Source organism: Hyalella azteca, unplaced genomic scaffold (genome assembly GCF_000764305.2).
Source record: "Hyalella azteca isolate HAZT.00-mixed unplaced genomic scaffold, Hazt_2.0.2 contig3820, whole genome shotgun sequence".
Lineage (NCBI taxonomy): Eukaryota > Metazoa > Arthropoda > Malacostraca > Amphipoda > Hyalellidae > Hyalella > Hyalella azteca.
Window position 1 is genome coordinate 28,192 of NW_025934054.1, and position 20,171 is coordinate 48,362.

Genomic DNA, 20,171 nt, shown 5'->3' on the forward strand with positions numbered 1-20,171 from the left:
GCGTAGGTGGTGCCCCACCGCCCCACGTCATGACCAAGGGCGAGCCTCCCATGGTGAATATTGCCTTATGTGTACTTGATGTATGCCATGTGTATACTTGATGTATGCCATGTGTATTTGATGTATATTTGATGTGTGCCTTGTGTATTTGATGTATACCTACCATGTGTATATACTTGATGTACGTCATGTGTATACACTCATAATGAGGCTGAAATATTACAGTCTCATAACGAGTATATAGTATATTTGGTATACAGCAGAGTTTGAATAAAGAAAAATGAGCATATATGTGCAAATTTACTGCAAGCTTATCTCTATATCTATATTATCATGCCTATATATCTATATTGTCTATATTCTGTGATAGTTTATTTCAAAAAATGCTTTAAATTTGGGGAATTTTATTTATATTAGCTCATCTGCTAAATACATTCTGGTATTTCAGTTCCCTGTTGGCGGTGGCCCCATGATGGGAGGCCCTGTGGGCTACGGGCCTCCTATTGGCCCCATGGGCCCTATGCCACACCCCGGTTACGGCCCCCCATCCGGAGGGGGTTGGAATCACGAAGGGGGCGATGGGGGGCGTTTCAACTGGAGAAGAGGGGGCGGACCACGGGGTCGAGGGTGGGGTCGTGGGGGGCGGCCCCCCAGCAAGACCCCCTGCCGGCATTTCCTGAAGGGGGGCTGCAGAAATGGCGACGAGTGTGGCTTTGCTCACACCATGCCATGATTGGCTGCCTCAGCGCCACTGCATCTCTTGGCAGCCAATCGCAATGCATTTGACCAGGCATGCGTGCTTCCTATTGGTCAATTGCTGCAATTAAAATTGATAATGTATAACATGAATTCCACTGCCATCTGTAAACTGTAAAGATTGCATTGATATTCAATCTGTGTCTTAAAATTCTTCGGTTTCGTGGCATTACTGAATGATGCTTTCTTCTAAGCAATAGCATTTTCACCATGGCCTTTCAAATCAAATGTTAACACTCCCTTTATTGAAGAATTTATAGCCCATGGGATATAAATATTTACTCTTATAACTCACTGGGTGCCATGATAAGGCTTCCGTGATTGGTCAACCGCAAGGAAGGATGCCTCTGATTGGCTCTCGATTCTCATGAGATCTTTGTAGTAGAGTGTAAGAAATAAGTCGAGTCTGTGATATTTTACTGCTGTAAAGCTTCTGTTTTTCTTCGTTACTGTTGCTTCTGACGTCACTTTCTCATGATGACGTCACTCGATTTGTTCACAGTTGTGTTCGTATTTGAGAATAGATGAGATAATAACCTTATCTTGTACAACATGATAAATAATCACACTTGTCTACACATTATCGTATCTGACGTGTTAAATCATAGGCGACATCTCCATGCTACGGAAGCGGTTATCTTCTCACCATGTCCGAATACTTTCCTGTCATTGGCCAGAGAGGTTCCAACTAGGAATAATCGACTTAGTTTATCATTGGCCAGAGAGTTTCCAATTAGGAATAAGCGACCTAGTTCATCATTGGCCAGAGTTTCCAACTAGGAATGACTGACATAGTTTATCATTGTTCAGAGTTTCCAACTAGGAATGACTGACATAGTTTATCATTGGTCAGAGTTTCCAACTAGGAATAACTGACCAAGTTTATCATTGGCCAGAGAGTTTCCAACTAGGAAAACCCGACCTAGTTTATCTTAGGTCAAAGAGTTTCAACTAGGAATAAATTATCTAGTTTATCATTGGCCAGAGAGTTACCAACTAGGAATAAACGTGCTGGCTCATCATTGGCCAGAGTTACCAGTTAGGAATGACCGAGCTAGCTCCTTGCATTGATAGACCTATTTAGTATATTCATTAAAATATTTACTTTTCTTCTAGGCTGAAACATTTTCTAGTGGAAATATTGTATGTGAACCGTTATATTTCATTGGCTAGATGGGAATCAAGTTGAATATTATGCAGTAAACCGTGCCACCTTATTGGCTGGAAGGTTGCCTACTAGGAATATTAAACAATGTTTATTATAATGTCAGTGGCTAGAAGGTAGTCGGATGGAAATATTAGGAAGTCAATCATTTAATTGGTTATTAGTTGCCATGTAGGATTTATTTTGTATTAACTTGCGATTCACACACAAACAAAACTTTATTATCGTTGTTATTGCTGATGCTGTAACTTGTATATTTTAAAGTGTAAATATGCAGATTAGGTTAAGGATCATGGACGGTATGGTGGCCTTTGTAGATAATTCACAACAGTCAAAGTACGACAACGGAACGACGTTTTTCGAATCATTCGTTTGGCTCCAAACGGGCTGTATTGTACGTTTGGATCATGCATTCTTGAAATAATATGCACAGTTGTAGTAAATAAGGCTTGCTCATTCATATTTCATGAACATATTAGGTTCATGTTATTTGTTTTTAATATGACAATTTAAGCAACTTGAGGGCAGCATGAAAAATACCGATGCATGTAACTTGCGGACGCCATCCTAGGTTGCGCCATTAGAACAAACCTTATTTTAATCAACGTGTTTTGTTTACGTTTTGAAAGCATTATTCGGAATGTCGTCTGTAGTACCAAGCGTGTAAGGCTGTTGAGGTAATATTAGCTCGTTATTGCCAGTAATTGCAGTATAAAATTCAGTATAATTGATTGAAATTCAAAGAAAGACTGCTGTATCGGGATGGAAAATCCTCTATGGAAAAGAAAAATCTAAAAGGCAACTCGATGAAAGATGGCTTAGTCGATACTAAAATAAAAACGTTTCTTTGTTGACTCGTTTTACAGGAAAACGTTGTTGAGTTACCCCTCTCCCACCCGTGTAAATAAATGATGATGACGTCTGTCATCGTCAAAGGAATTGTCAACAACGACGATGTGCCGAAACGCTTGTTGAAATGGTTACCCATTCGTTAGAGTAAAGAAAACGATGTCCTGGGCGATTAGAAAACGGGCGAATTTGAGGGGTGACTGCTTTATGCAGATGTGTTGTGTGACTCTTGTACGTTGTGGGAACAAGGTGACCTGCGGGCTGTATACGTAATACGGTGATGCCACGTATGTTGCGTACAATGTACAGTCATGTCACGCAAACTATATACGTAAAACGGTGACTTCACGCGGGTTGTTCACGTATAACGGTGACGTCATGCAAGTTGTTTACGTTGTACGTTGACATCACGCAGGTAACAGGATGTTTACGTCACAGGTCTTACCACTTCGTCAATCTAGTGCCCCCTTATCTCTGTATTAAGTTGTATATTGGCTGCGATGCCAACCGTTATCTTTCGCCATTTGATTTAACATTAAATGAGTTAACCGAGTCACGTGTGTGTTGTGTGCTGTGTTTGTTTCTCATGTGCAGACATGTTTGTTTGGCTGCTGGAGCACCGCCATGTATGTAACTATTTTTCCTAATATACTTTGTACGAAACTTCCTTGTCTCCTTGTAACCTTGCAAAGACTTGATGGACTACCGGAACGTTATAGGGTTGGGGTTGTTGCCGGGGCGTTATAGGGTTGGGGTTGTTGACGGGACGTTATAGGGTTGGGGTTGTTGCCGGGACGTTATAGGGTTGGGGTTGTTGCCGGGACGTTATAGGGTTGGGGTTGTTGCCGGGACGTTGTAAGGTTGGAGTTATTGCCACAGTTTCCTAGAGTGTAGAGTGTTGCAGTGGAGCTGTAGGTGTTTGTTAGAAGGTTCGTCTTGTGCTGCCACGAAGATGAACCAGCGTGCACGTTTATCCTTTAGTGAAAGGTTCTAGAGTTTGGAGTTCTTGTTCAACTTTTCAGTCTTTCACGGTTTTTTCCTAATTCTTAGACACTTTGGCGTGCATGTAGTGATGGCTCGCTGAACTTCCCTATTTCTGAGCTGATTTGAACGACAATAAGTTCAAACAATAAAGGTTGCATAGAAAAAGAATAACGGTGGGACTGGGGCGAGGCCAACTTTTATACTTGATAAGTTCAGTGTAAAAGGCCTTGCGGCCTGTTTCTTCGTTTATGTTTCTTCATAGTTTACAGGAGTAGGTCTCGCATTGATTTCTTCTGACATGAACATCGGAATAAATCCGATTGTTGACAACGACTGAAATTCGCGAGAATCAGTCCTCAATATATGACAACCCAATACGATTGTTTTAAATTTGAGTGAATCCTATAGTATAGTAGAGTCGGAGTCTGAATAATGTGGTAAGTTTGGTGTTTCGCCAATTCATATAACTTACGTGAATTGTTCACGTTAGTTCTAAAAACTGGCCTATTAATTGGCTGTTTTAAAACTGATATTGAAATAAATAGAGACCGGACTTTTCCCAGGCCCAAGCGGAATCAAGTCTCAATATATCAATATATACTATGACTGCAAAGCTTCATCAGGCTGTTCCTGAACGTGCTTATGCTCTTAGTGGCAACGATGCCTGCAATGATGAAATGTTGTGGTGGTGGAATGTGCAATGATAAATTAATATAGTGATGAAATGTCTCAATGATGAAATATAGATTGATTATATGTCAGGGAACCGAGAAGTCTGCTCCCGAAGAAGCAACAGCGTAGCTCCCACATGTACGCATGACAGTGGAAATAATGTAGGCTACCTAGCACTTCCCTCTCATCAAATGATGCATTTGTTTATCTGCTTTTGAATCTAACATAATGACGTGTGTCTTACACGTCAAACTAGCGTATGAAATGAGGGCTTTTGAGTCCTTTTTCGCATTCTTTGCATTATATTTTATAAAGTTTTTCACTGCGGTTCGACAGCTTTTTTGAACATTAATTTCGAGCTGATATGTACAGTTTATAATCAGCAACACTATGATTCTGTGTATTGTAGGCTTCTGTCTTGGTCTTTAGCTTAGAAAGAACTGTGTTGTTCAACATGGTGTCATTTTGCCTTCACTAGCAGGCTTGTTCCTAAGCAAGACGTGTCGCAGAGAGATGATACGACTATATCAATAATAACCTTGTAATACTTGAAGAATTTCATATGAATGCATAGTTTACTAATACATGGGAATATTGTTCAATGACAATGAGTAAGTCACATATTTCATTATATTATAGGTGAATGGAAAAAGAGATAGATAATTGGATGAGAACCAGTGACTCAGTTGTTATGGTACCATTCAGCTGATGGAGCCCGCGAGTGTCGGGTGTCAAGAATTAATCTTCTGTTAAAATATATATTCCGTTCGTAACGAAATTATATTAATAAAATAGGTTTTAATTATTAAATTTGCAATGCCACCCAAACCTTCAAGTAAACCAGCTAACAAAGAGTCCAAGAAAACAGAATTAAAAAAGAAAGAGAAAATTGTTGAAGTAAGTTGAAAATAATGAAATTTTTCATTGGTGACCAACTGATCTGATCATCACTGTACTTCTATTTATTTTCTGATTTTATTCTCATGCTTATGATGTGTTGAAATAATTTTATTTACTAATAAAAATAAATTACATTTTCATTTGGTTTATGCACCAATTCATAGTGGCAAACAGGGTTTTTCAGCAATCATTTTATTTCTTAATGCTTCTAAATTTTGTTGAATATGTTATGCATCTTGCATAGTATGATGCATAATGATGGTAGGCTAATGCTGGTATTCAAGATACTTGTTTGTATACTTGTTAGACTTGACAAAAACTGGTGAGGTTGAGCAAAATCTGACTAGCCACAATGGACAATTCCATTCTTTAAAAGGGCAGAAACAACCCAGAAATTGGACAAAAATGCCTGTGAATCTGGCCAATTCACCTGTTCCATTGCCAAATGGCCTTTTTCTAATATATTGAAAAAGTATAAAAATTGAATATTTCATTCATTTTTTAAAATTGCTTAGTATGAAAGAATTGTTTTCACCTGTGATTTTAGGAAAATTCTGCCTAATATTCCAAATTGGAGCCATCTGTAAATAAGATGCAAATGGTCATTTTTAAGGTCTATTTTACTGATTTATTTTATAGCCCTTGCCTAATTCCTATCACTTGGAATAAGAAGAAAATGACATTATTATGAAATGAATTATACCTGCAATTTTGAAAAACTGCCTTGAAAAAATTTTTACCTACAAATTTTTTGGTAAAACTTTAGATTAAGTGCATCCAAAAAAAAGGGTGTTTTTTTAAATTATATGTTACTGGGGTGTAGATTAAGAATCTGAAATCCATTTTTGGCGGTCGGCATCGGAAAACCGATTTTTTTCCCCGAGGCTCTAAGTCATCAAGAAAAATCTGGCAAAAATCGGCAGAAAAACCTAACCTAACCGTGTTTGCAATGTCGTGGTTGCCTGCGCCCTGCAATGTCGTGGTTGCAAGAGTACATATATGGGTCACCGAGGCTAAGTAACCTTTTTTTTTTGGATGCACTTAATCTAAAGTAATACCAATTTTTTTAATTCAGGCCTATATTCTAGTCATTTTCTAGATTCTGGATTGTTGTGAAATTTGACCACAAAGTGGATTCAAATTTTTCAATTCCATGATTCCAATATCTCCTTGCTATCATGAATGCAAAATTCTGTCTTATTACTAAATCTTGCAGCTCAGTCTGCTCAGAAATAATATATTGTTTTTTTTTAATTAATTCTGAACATGCACTGTCATTATTGCAGGGCTGGAATAGTCCTATTTTTACTAGAATATTGTAACTCTAATATCATATGATTTCAGTAAGTATGAAATCTTGCGGCTCTAATGTCATGTATTTTTGTTTGATTGAAAAATCATGGTTTGCACTCTGCAAACATGTTGGTTCATAAAATTTTCTACTTCCACAATCTGCAAAACTTTGACGATCCTGCCAAAATATCCTGCACAACATAATAACAAGTCAATCTAAAACGTTTCTCTAAAGATTGCACAGTTGCAGTCACGTCAGAGCAATCAGACTGCATTTCCATGTGATCAGTTGCCACTTGAGTGAAGACAGATGTTAGTATTGACTGTTTTTAGGGTAAAATTAGAGATTAGGGGTAACACGCGCATGGGACTTGGTAAAATGTTTGCGGCTGCCAGCTTGTAAGACTTTCAATGGCTGAGGTATGGAATTCACGGCTTGAAGAAAATAAATCATGGCTCGAAGAAATGGAATCACAGCTGGCAAATCCGTAAAACCACGGCTCAAAAATTCAGTTGTGGCTTGCCATTCCATGCCTGTGTTATTGCATGTTCATATATTCCAGCCAAAGTCTCGTCTCTTGTGTGGTGCCAGAAATAACAGGAAATCTTAGAAGTATTTCATGTATGACTGCCTCATTTATTCTTTTTTGTGTAAAAAATGTTTCTAGTACTAAATATGAACACCTCCCCCAAATTCATGAATATGTATTCTTATGTATGAAAAAAAAAGCATGAAAATGTATTCACTTCTATTCTTTGAGTGGGAAATATATTCACCATAACCATATTTTAGTCTATACTATGGATTGAAGCAGCATGGTGCAGTCTTTCGTACATAAAATTTTTGAATTGATAGTATTTGGTCAGGTTTGAAGCTACAGCAACACAACAACAAGCAAAAAAAAAAAAGAAGAAAGATTTGCAAAGCCATCACCAAAAATGATGACCTTTTTTAAAAAATATATCGATGAGAGCCAATGATACACAGATTTTTCACTCAATTTGTGACAAGACTTCAACTGATTTCACCTGGCCAGGTTATAATCAATTGAAACTTTTAGAAATAGTTTTGGTATAATTTATATTTTTTAAACACAAGTGACACAAACTTAGCAATCAGTTATACAGAGAGACAAGGCCTACCATGCAACTAAGGTGACTTCAGCAAGTCTGCTATATTTTTGTTGTGTGAAAATATATGCAATTTTCTTTACACATATGCCAAACAAATTGCAATTTTGATTTTATACTGAAATATTATAGCCCCTAAGGTCTCAATATCTTCAAGACAACTCCTATTTTTATTTAGTATCACTGTTAACAATTATATGAAATATTATTTGTCTAGGATTATCTATGCTGGTACAGAAATCTTGCACCAGGAAAACATGGCAGGAAGATTTTTTTTTGCATCTTGGATACTTTGCATTCCTTCCTAAAGGGAAATATATTGTGAATATTTTGTGTTGCTACCAATTGCTGTGGCATCACAGCATCTTAAAATAGTTACTCACTCTCTGAATAATCATGTTCCATATTAATTGGTATCCATTTTCTGCATAGATTGTTGAATATTGTAAAATTTATTGATGATTTACCATATGTATTATAGGCAAGGCCTAGAAAAGGAATCCAAATTTGATGAAAAAAATTTCTGACTGTGAAGTTGTTGAAGATAAATGGAAAATATGCTTCAAACCAAGCATAAATTTTACTCTGATTACCAATTGACTGGTAATTGAGAAACTCATTGGTTTTTTCTGTTTAGTAAGTTAGTATGTGAACTTTTCTTTAGTACGTATCTTAGTTGCATAGCAAAAGATTGCAGTCTACATCGTTTTATAATATACAATTTGATTACTAATTGTATCTTGATCAAGTATATTGATCACTTTGAACTAGATAAATAATCCAATCTTCTAATCCATCAATCATAAAATTCTTAAATTTTTATCTATTCAATCCATGAAAGTCTAATTCAAAAAGTTCATGTTCAATCCATTTAATCCAGGTTTTAATGTTTGCAGGACAAAACATTTGAATTTTTATCTATTCAATCCATGAAAGTCTAATTCAAAAATTTCATGTTCAATGCATTTAATGCAGGTTTTAATGTTTGCAGGACAAAACATTTGGCCTGAAAAATAAGAAGGGATCCAAGCAGCAAAAGTTCATCCAGCAAGTACAACATCAGGTCAAAAACTCAGGTCTAAACAAAACACAGAAGCAGCTTGAGAAAGAAAAAGAAGATGCAAAGAAGGAAAAGGAAAAGAAAAAACTTGAACTTGAACAACTCAACGCCATCTTGAAGCCCGTCCAACAGCTTGGCAAAGGTTTGTTGTTGGTGAACTCATTGAATGTATTCAGTTGAGATGAATAGATGAATCCCGAGATGATTATAGGAATTTTGCAATGAATTACAAGGTGTGTCTTTGCTTTGGATCATACCTTTGTTTACTAACAATCTTTTTTGTGGGCAAATTGTAATGACTTCTGATTAATATTGTATCAGCTTCTTCATTTCTTAGTCCTGGGTCCTTGTGCAACTATTGTATTTTATTTATTTTATAAGTATTGTGTTAGTTGCTTGCATGCCTGGCACAGTTTATTAGTGATATTGCTTCCTTCTTTCTGACTGTAATCAACTGCACAATGTATTTCCATGAAATTGTTTTGCTGCTAAGTTATTGATAGAATTATGGGTGTAACTAATATGGTGCTCATTGATATCATTGGCTGTCTTTCTTATATTGTACTAGAATTTGAAAGCCAAAAATGCCTAGAACTCCACAATATGTTCATTGTCAGATACAAGCTCCTTCATTGCCAAAATTTTATCTCGGCTATTTACAGACAGATCACTTTGAAACTCGGTACACATATGTAAAACCAAAAAATAGACAGCTTTTATTCGTGTCAATTTTTCGAAAAAAATGAAAGAAAACTTGAAATTCTTAGAAAACGGCCAAAGAAGGGGGTACTGTAGAAATCTATATCCTCCTAGAGTTTTGAAGTTACAGCGATGAGACATATACCATTCGATTCGCAGTTAAATTATTTATCAATGCAACGTAGCTTTTTTTGAATTTTGAATTTTTGTGAATGTGGGAGCATTTTTCCCAAAATTTTCAAAAAATTTTTGATTTTTCCCTATTTCCCTCACCCTTTTTTCAAAATATTTTCAAAACTATAGCAAAATTCGGAAAAATCTACGTTGCATCGATAGATATTTTAATTGCGAATTGAATGGTATATCTCCCATCACTGTAGCTTCAAAACTCTAGGAGGAGATAGGCTTGCCGTGACAATAATAATGAATGCTTGCCGTGAATAATTTTAGGACAGCGCGACAAAGTCCAGCGCGCATCGAAATAGCCACTCAATGCAGCAAGGAAACGAAACTAAGCGTTAGTGGAGCTTGATTTAAGTCAAGGATGGTGGGAGCAACTGCTAGCACAGCACCCCGTACGACGCCAGTCGGGCTACTGAAGCTCAGCTCTAGCATACACCCTTTTTATATGCACTGCAGCTAATTTCTCGTATCTAATTTGTTAAAGAACTCCCTCACCTCCCTCCCTTGCGGAATCTGTCATGAACGCATAAATCTACGTACAGAGATGGTTTTGGTACCGTTGGATAGCTCAGAATGTCAGCTTTAAGATGAGACTAAAAACCAGAAAAGCCAAAATCCAAAAAAGTTGACCAGACGCTCCCCTTCAATAGTTTTATAAAAATTATATCCAGGGCAACCTAGGGGAACCTAATTTATTGAGAGTTGGTTGCATTGGTTGCTAGAAAAAAGGCAAGTAATTTTGAACTGATGATGGCACTGGTCTCTAAAAAATAGCTTCAATGATAATATTGTATTTATCATTGAATAATTTAAATGTTTATGTAATATTTATCAAATAACTATAATCTTTTGCATTGCAGGAGTTGACCCGAAGTCTGTGGTGTGCGCGTTCTTCAAGCAGGGCACCTGCACCAAGGGCGCCAAGTGCAAGTTCTCCCATGACTTGGCCGTCGAGAAGAAGGTTATAATTAATTACTTTTATTAATGACCTATCCGCTATAGTATGTAGACCTAGGCAGACCTGCCAGACTGCTGTAGTATGTAGACCTAGGCAGACCAACCAGACCGCTGTAGTATGTAGACCTAGACACCTGCCAGACCGCTGTAGTATGTAGACCTAGGCAGACCTGCCAGACCGCTATAGTATGTAGACCTAGGCAGACCTGCCAGACTGCTATAGTATGTAGACCTAGGCAGACATGCCAGACCGCTGTAGTATGTAGACCTAGGTAGACCTGCCAGACTTGTATTATGTAGGCATTTAGTAGACCTAGGTCCTTGGGAGATATCGTCTGTAGGCCTTCAGGAGCCTTAGGTCCTTGGGAGATATCGTCTGTAAGCCTTCAGGAGCCTTAGGTCCTTGGGAGATATCGTCTGTAGGCCTTCAGGAGCCTTAGGTCCTTGGGAGATATCGTCTGTAGGCCTTCAGGAGCCTTAGGTCCTTGGGAGATATCGTCTGTAGGCCTTCAGGAGCCTTAGGTCCTTGGGAGATATCGTCTGTAGGCCTTCAGGAGCCTTAGGTCCTTGGGAGATATCGTCTGTAGGCCTTCAGGAGCCTTAGGTCCTTGGGAGATATCGTCTGTAGGCCTTCAGGAGCCTTAGGTCCTTGGGAGATATCGTCTGTAGGCCTTCAGGAGCCTTAGGTCCTTGGGAGATATCGTCTGTAGGCCTTCAGGAGCCTTAGGTCCTTGGGAGATATCGTCTGTAGGCCTTCAGGAGCCTTAGGTCCTTGGGAGATATCGTCTGTAGGCCTTCAGGAGCCTTAGGTCCTTGGGAGATATCGTCTGTAGGCCTTCAGGAGCCTTAGGTCCTTGGGAGATATCGTCTGTAGGCCTTCAGGAGCCTTAGGTCCTTGGGAGATATCGTCTGTAGGCCTTCAGGAGCCTTAGGTCCTTGGGAGATATCGTCTGTAGGCCTTCAGGAGCCTTAGGTCCTTGGGAGATATCGTCTGTAGGCCTTCAGGAGCCTTAGGTCCTTGGGAGATATCGTCTGTAGGCCTTCAGGAGCCTTAGGTCCTTGGGAGATATCGTCTGTAGGCCTTCAGGAGCCTTAGGTCCTTGGGAGATATCGTCTGTAGGCCTTCAGGAGCCTTAGGTCCTTGGGAGATATCGTCTGTAGGCCTTCAGGAGCCTTAGGTCCTTGGGAGATATCGTCTGTAGGCCTTCAGGAGCCTTAGGTNTAATGCCCCTTTTGCCCTCTCAAGCCCCCTTCTAACCCCCCTTACTCCCGCAGGACCGCAAGAAGGCGGAGAAGGGCGACGAGATGAGCATCGAGGAGCTGGTGGAGCGGGAGCGCGCGGCGCTGGGGGTGAACACGACGAAGGTGACGGAGGAGACCTTCCTCGCCTGGTACAAGAAGAAGGCCAAGGAGAGGGCCGCCGCCATGAAGAAGGCTACGGATAAGAAGAAGAGTGACCTCAAGAGTGGCAGGGACGTTAGGGTGAGTGGCGGGGAGTGTGGTGGAGAGGGCCGCCGCCATGAAGAAGGCTATGGATAAGAAGAAGAGTGACCTCAAGAGTGACAGAGTGGCCGGTTGAGTGATAAAGTAATAAAGCACATACCCAGATGTGAGTGGCAGAAACGACAAACTGTTGCCTGAGTGTCGGGAGCGGAGGGCTCCTTGAGTCGGGTCGGAGGGCTCCTTGGGTCGGGTCGGAGGGAGGGCTCCTTGGGTCGGGCTGGGGGTCATAAAGCTCACCCATGCTGATCTAGGATGCATTCATAAGGGTCAAAGCTCGGTGATGGTTTAGCCATCATTAGTGAAAGTTATTGGGTGTGATGAAGGGGGTGTGGTAATGGCCGCGATTTCCACATAATTGGTCTGTAAAATCCTCGCTAGTCAGTTTCTGAAAATTATTTATATTGTTATTTCAGGGCAGCAGACGCTCATTAAATTAAGAGTATAAGATGACCTTAGGTCCTTGGGAGATATCGTCTGTAGGCCTTCAGGAGCCTTAGGTCCTTGGGAGATATCGTCTGTAGGCCTTCAGGAGCCTTAGGTCCTTGAGAGAAATCGTTTGTAGGCCTTCAGGAGCCTTAGGTCCTTGAGAGAAATCGTTTGTAGGCCTTCAGGAGCCTTAGGCCCTTGGGAGACAGATATGCACCCATATCTATGGTTCACACATTGACTTTGATTGCTTCATCTTGTACTACTATTTCATTTTTTGTACTGTTTTTAAACAGGGTTGCCAGACGGTCATTTTTTCCGGACAAATTCCGTGATTTAATTTTTCTCAATTGCGTTGGCTGGCTACAATTTATGATAGGGGTACTTCCTAATTAAATTTTAAATACTGCAAAAAGAAAATAAATGGAATTTTTATAGCGGAACCTACAAATAAACTGGTATACATTGAATTATCGGCCTCTTTTGGCCTTTTTTGTTCTCGGATTTGGCCGATTTTGGGCAACCTGAATTATGTACCACTACGTCCTGGAGAAATACATTTCGTTGTACGCATATGTAGTACCACTTCGTAGTCAACGTGTTAAGTATCTATCAAATTGAATGCTTATGTTTTGTTATCCAATTAATTAGTATTTCTGTGTTCAAATACTGAGTAAAAGACCACTTTGTTAACTATAACTTTGCGAATATAGTATTTATTTATTTATCATATTATCTTTTAATACTATTTATTATATTATTCACAACTTGCCACGGTATATGCTCTGGTGATGAGTTGGTTTTCAAATATTATGTGAGAGCATCTAGGTATTATGAGGATTATAGTTATGCTTACATGGAAAAGTAATGTTACTTGATATCTTTTATACATAGTTATTCATATATAAAGAAGCAAAGTTATTTCATATCTTTTATGCATTTCAGATCTGCAAATATTTCCTGGAGGCCGTGGAGAACAGCAAGTATGGCTGGTTCTGGCAGTGCCAGAACGGCGACGACTGCAAGTACAGAATTTAATCATATTAATTGACGCTAAATAGACTATATAGCAACGTAACCAAGAGGTTAATGTGTTCACGGGTCAGTTTAGCGGCTAATGAGACGTTAATGAGACCATTAATGATACAATTGATGAGAGCATTAATAAAACCATTAATGAAACAAATAATGAGGGCAATAATTGTATTTATTTTATATTTCAGTACAAGGAAGTTAATTTCTCGGCGGGCTACAGAGACGCCAACGGTGACAGCGCCGCGGGTGAGTGATGATGATTTTGGTGATATAACTATATTATATACTATAATATATAGATTATATAGTGATGTAACATGCATTATTGTACCAAACATCAAGGAACTATTTAATAATGTATAGTAATGTCCTCTATATTGATATATTATCAATGTCCTATATAATAATATAAGTGTACTATACATATTAATATATTATGTATATGCAGGCAAACATCAATGTGCTATATATTAATATAAGTGTACTATATATATTAATATATACGTAACCTAACCTAACCTAACCTAGCGCGATTTTTGGGTTTTACATAGGTTTATAGGTTAGGTTTTACATAGGTTTATTTTACATAGGTTCATTCCCAGATCGATATAGATCACTTCCAGTCAAAAAATTCAGATTTTTTCCAATTTTTCGCCGATTTTGCCGATTTTGCCCCACTCCCTAAAACCCCCGGTTCCCCACGGGTCCCCCATTGTCGTTTTCTATAGAAAGTATATAAAAAACGGAAAAAATCGGTACCGCCAAAAACGGATTTCAGATTCTTAATCTACACCCCAAAAAACATATAATTAAAAAAACACCCTTTTTTTGGATGCACTTAATCTAAAGTAATACCTCATTTGGACTGTTAGGATTGAGAATGTACTTACGTTACAACCAGAGGTTGGCAGTAGCGCGCTACATGTAGCGGCCGCTACATTTTCAGTAGCGGTAGCGCCCTCTACATTTAGAGCATGTAGCGGTAGCGGCCGCTACATTTAGAGCATGTAGCGGTAGCGGCCGCTACATTTCAAAGTAGTGCTGCCCAGCTCTGGCTTACAACGCTTTCCTTGCTGCTGATATGCCGGAGGAGATAGCCCCATCCGTTTACTTCACAGGCTCGGTGTCGAAATCCGCAAGCGACTCACTGACAAGGCGACGCTCGCTGTGCGAGTTCACGAAGAACTGCTACATTGTGCCCCCAATTTGGTCCTCGATAGATAAATTATTTGAAAAACTTCCTGATTTCCTACTTTCTGTTCTTGTTGAATATCGATCTAATTAGGAAATTGAGATAGTAAAACAAACAATGTAATTTAAATGGCAAAAGTAGATTCACGCACAAATTAACGGCAGAAGTTAAACAACTGCAGATCACGTGAGTAACTTATGTATCGGTACTCATATGTAAGCTGAAGTAATATAACATTTGTATGCAAATGGAATGAGCAATTGGTACAATTTCACTTCTCCCACTAGTTCTTTGAACGATGTTACCTGTGTACAATATTTAAATTGTTTATGGAATATAATACAGAATTTGTTTCAAGTTTAAGATTTTCCCTGAATTATGCGCTTAAGAAATCCTCCCATAATCTAAGGCCGTACAGCCAAAAACTAAACGCCGTCTGAAGATTTAGCGAGTTGGCACGACGCTCGATCATGCAGATTGAAGTGGACATAAAGAGAAAACATTAGCATCAGCTAAAATTAAGGAAAGCAACGCAAGATAAGGGGCAAAAATCGGTGCAGTGACTGAGACGAAGCTGTCTACGTCCCACGAACAATGAACGGTTGTTGCTGCTGTTGTTGTTGCTGCTGTTATTGTTGTTGCTGCTGTTATTGTTGCGGCTGTTACTGATGTTATTGTTGTTGCTGCTGTTGTTGCTGTTGCTNCGACTAGGAGGAGGGGGATTATAGGTCAGTTTTTCGTTTTTTTTTTCTGTTATAGGTCAGCGTCCAAAATATTGACGGGTAGCATATATATGTTGGAAGCTTATATTATCAGTCTGCTTATGTCGCAAGTTCACTATGAATTTAAAAGCAAAGAAAACGCCAAGAAAATTCACCATATCGATATTGAAAACGTTTCTGAGTCCAGCTCCATCATCAGTTTGATTAAATTAAAAATGAATAAAATCATTTTATAAGTCAAAATTCAAAGACACATAAACCTAAACAAGACATAACATTATATCGAAATAAACAGGACTAGGTTGTAACAACTCCAATTTGTTCCATCTGGATTGGAACAAAGTTGAACGAATATCGATATTGAAAGTGAAACGTTTTCAATATCGATATGGTGAATTTTCTTTGCTTTTAAAATCCTTGTGAACTTGCGATATAAGCAGACTGATAATATAAGCGTCCAACATATATATGCTACCCGTCAATATTTTGGACGCGATAGTGATAGGGAGAAACTTCTCAATAATTAGAGCTACATGTCTTTATTGAGAACTTCAAATAAGCTCAACCCTTGCTAGCCTAGAGTACCATTAGTCCCTATAGAGTTGCATTACACAACACCCTGGACGAGCCAGGTACTCATTTATCAACCAGAGTTGGATGAATGGCTGAGTTGACCATGAGCTGAGCTTCCCGGTAAAACTTCTCCTCAGTGAGACTAGAACCCGGGCGCTGGGTGCGAGAGACAGAGAACCCGGGCGCTGGGTGCGAGAGACAGAGCCTCTCACCACTGCACCACCTCAGCTCCTCTATTCCCTTGTCTATGATTGGTGGATTCTGCTTGAAAGGCCGTCAATTATTGGCTGATGAACTTACGATCTCTTAACTTTTTTGAAAGTATAGGTCCCGATCGTCAATTCGCAACAAGCGAGAACTCCCAGATAACACGAACTAGGGTTCCTCCTCAAGTGAAGTTTATACGTTTCAAGTTTTCCGTTACAGTGGAAATTCCAAGGAACTTAACACGAAGTGCTCTGAACCTCGAGGTAGAAGGTTAATCTGGAGCCCACGTCCACCTGGAATATCCACTAAATACACAAAATAGGTTCAATATTATAGACAAGCTAAGCTCTTCCACAAAATTACAATCGAGCGGGGGATGTATGCCAGTAATCCTATGCATTTCCACAGGTCGGAAATGGTGAGAATCAACAGAATATACAGTGGGGGAAAATAAATATTCGTACACTTGAAAAATCGTATTTTAATGTATGTAAGTACACAAACTTAACAGGAAAAGTGATTTAAATTATGTATAGAGACGCATAGTATTCAAAAATACTATCAAAAGAAATTAAATCTCAATGCAACAAAAAAAAAACAATGCAACATGTTCACTTTTCGGGTGAAAAAAGTATTCGTACAAAACAACTTTTGACTAGGAAGATTTCTGCACGATCTGCTAGATTATTGGGACGAAAAATCCACAGATTACTCGAGGAGAGTTGCAAAGTCACCTGAGTGCCTCAGGAATTCAAGTAACCAAACGAACGATAAGCAATGAACTTCACAGAAACGAATTAAAATCACGCACCCCAAGAAAGACCCCACTCCTAATGAAACGACATCGAGATGCCAGGCTGAAATTCGTCAAGGAGCATAAGGACAAAGACTATGCTTTTTGGGAAAAGGTTCTTTGGACGGACGAAACAAAAATTGAGCTTTTCGGTCGAAATTATCGTCACCATGTGTGGAGGAAAGACGGTGAAGCCAACCTTCCAAAGAACACTGTGCCTACTGTAAAGTTTGGTGGTGGCAACGTCATGATCTGAGGCTGTTTCTCCGCAAAAGGTGTTGGTAACATATCATTTATAGATGGTAGGATGAATGCTGCAAACTACCAGAGCATCCTGGAAAATAATTTGACGACTTCTGTTGAGAAACTAGAGCTACCTGGTGATTGGATTTGCCAGCAGGATAACGATCCTAAGCATACTGCAAGATCCACAAAGAAATTTCGCTGATAGAAATGTACACGTTATGGAATGGCCAAGCCAGTCGCCGGACTTAAATCCGATTGAAAATTTGTGGCGGTATTTGAAGATTCAAATTAAGAAAAGGTCCCCAACAAACATTGAGAATCTTAAGGTGGTGTGCCAAGAAGAATGGTATAAAATACCAGTCAGCATCTGCAAATCATTGGTCGAGACGTATAGAAATAGACTGGTATCTGTTGAGTTGAATAAAGGGTAATCAACCAAGTATTAAATTAAAATAATGCGGATTTATTGTTTTGTACGAATACTTTTTTCACCCGAAAAGTGAACATGTTGCATTGTTTTTTTTGTTGCATTGAGATTTAATTTCTTTTGATAGTATTTTTGAATACTATGCGTCTCTATACATAATTTAAATCACTTTTCCTGTTAAGTTTGTGTACTTACATACATTAAAATACGATTTTTCAAGTGTACGAATATTTATTTCCCCCCACTGTAATTTTAAACTAAAGTAATCGTTAGGTCATGTACCGTATCACAAGATCAAAAGGCTTACTCGCCACTGAAAGAGATCATGAATGTCACTGCAACGGCAATCAAATAACTACAGGAACGATTTTAAGCAATGCATATTAATAAAATTACCGAATAGTTTCCCAAAATTCATGCGACATGAGATAGCAGTCACCCCCACGCTGATCATTACAAAGAGCCAGGGCGAATGCGACGCCCACTACTCGTTGCCAGCGTGAACCTGGACAAACAAATGACGCCTGAATTGCGCAGCTACAGTATATAGTTGCTCGGGTCGCCTGCCGAAGACCACCACTGCCCTGTATGTAATGGACCATCATGATTCCTGCATTCCGGAACGTAGCCTTTAATACTTCTGGACAATCATATCTAGGCCGTACGTCGAACCAGCCCACGGTCGAACGGCCACTTGTCGAAGGACGATAAATTTTGGAACAGAACTATGCCATCTGAAACCTAACCTTAGATGCGGTTAACGTAAAATTACGCAATTTAACGATGCCCGGAAGTCATATTCGATCCGCGGCCTGGTGGTGTACGGCAGGTTTTATGCAAGGCCGGAGGAGGACAAAGCCGAGTGGTTCACGGCTGATTGGTGGATGTCCGGAGAGATCCAAGGCGTTCGATTTATGGCTTATTGGTGCACAATTTGGTGGTGCACGGCCGCGCTCCCAGTTCATGACCATCCCTGGCTCGTGGACAACGCTGCGTGGCGCCAGACTGGTCTGTTTGGGATCTAGTTCTATGGCCAGTCTGAGTCTATTAGGAGGCTAAGTCTAAGGCCACGCTTGGTCTCAATGTTTGTTCTTAATATGAGAAACACGAATGGCCCTGGACCCGACCCAGATCTTATTTGTTATTCCTAGCCTTACGAAAGTTTGCAGCCATTAGCTAACGATAGTTAGGCTGATTTTTTTTATCGCTGTCATCGAAGTGCTTTTGGTACGCTAAATGCCTAAATCATATAACTTGTACACGGGGCGAGGAGTGGCAGCTAGTATAACTAATACACCGCCCAGTAGTTATCGAGCTACTAGTGTAAAGGGTTACCGAGACCTTTCGTGGCCAGTAGTGGCGGCCAGTACAACCTGAATACACCTCCTTCAATTATCAAGCTAATGGCTTGTGTAAAGAGTTACTGGGTGCATCCATAGCCAGTAGTGGCGGCCAGTACAACTAAAACACCGCTAGTAGTGGCGGACAGTATGACTAATACACACGGCCACTAATTATCAAGCTATTGGCCCGTGTTAAGGGTTGCTGGGTGCTGCTGTGGCCAGGAGTGTCAATGCGAAGTCATTACAATGGTATATAGTGGCGGTTAGTATATAGAACAGAAGTGTCGGCACTGAAGATATAGGCCGATGGCCTGTTGCCGATTCTTGTACTTTTCGTGACTTTATTCACAAGGAATCCGGCCTTTCGAACCCGATCTTTCCATAACTGACGATTGATTGAGATAGCTGCTGGACTTATTGCCTGGTCTGTAAGGTGCTAGTCATTTTAAGACCGAACATGTATTAAAGGTGTACTGCGCCATTAGTGTCCCGGTGTACCAGCACCTATAAGGCCTGCTCAAAGATTTACTGATAAAAGCTTATTGTCGGGTTCTGACTTTTTCAGTTATTTATTTCTTCAATAAAGAACAATTTTACCTAGTAGAATCGAGCGCTAAAATGTCGCTCTGGCGGAACAGCTAAGACGTTAAGTGAGGGCAATAAATCTCATAAATTGAAGAGCCCGTCTTTTTATTTCGTTGAATGGAGCGTACGAGATTAACTTTTTTAACGTAACAAGCGTTCCATACTAGTGGAGTTTAGTTTAGTAATTATTTTTCTTTTTCAAGACACATGTTTTTGTTTTGTCTAGTGACGTTAGTTGCTGCCCTCTGAAACGAAAATGAAGTTCATGTTTCTGTTAGCCTGCAAATTCTCGCTATGAGGTCCATGTGAGCATGGTTGAATTAATACATTTCAACATTAATTAATACATTAATTTATTTCAACCGTGCATGTGAGGTCACGAACTGTCAAAATGTGATCTTATTCTCTAATGAAAATGAGGACTATATTTTAATTGAATAACTCTAGCATTACATCACCAAACGAATGGT

At 39.4% G+C, this 20,171-nt stretch overlaps 2 protein-coding genes across 2 annotated transcripts; both read left to right on the forward strand.

The window, feature by feature from the left end:
• Window positions 1-14: 14 nt before the first annotated feature.
• LOC108666238 (serine/threonine-protein phosphatase 1 regulatory subunit 10-like) lies at window positions 15-3,433 on the forward strand. The gene is made up of 2 exons (XM_047879785.1): window positions 15-53; window positions 449-3,433. The coding sequence occupies exons 1-2, from the start codon at window positions 30-32 to the stop codon at window positions 731-733; spliced, it is 309 nt and encodes a 102-aa protein (XP_047735741.1). The 5' UTR covers window positions 15-29; the 3' UTR covers window positions 734-3,433.
• Window positions 3,434-5,101: 1,668 nt separating this feature from the next.
• Window positions 5,102-12,203, forward strand: LOC108666237 (zinc finger CCCH domain-containing protein 15). The gene is made up of 4 exons (XM_018153074.2): window positions 5,102-5,323; window positions 8,742-8,952; window positions 10,553-10,653; window positions 11,919-12,203. Exons 1-4 carry the CDS (start codon window positions 5,243-5,245, stop codon window positions 12,186-12,188), a joined length of 663 nt encoding a protein of 220 aa, XP_018008563.1. The 5' UTR covers window positions 5,102-5,242; the 3' UTR covers window positions 12,189-12,203.
• The last annotated feature ends 7,968 nt before the right edge of the window (window positions 12,204-20,171 follow it).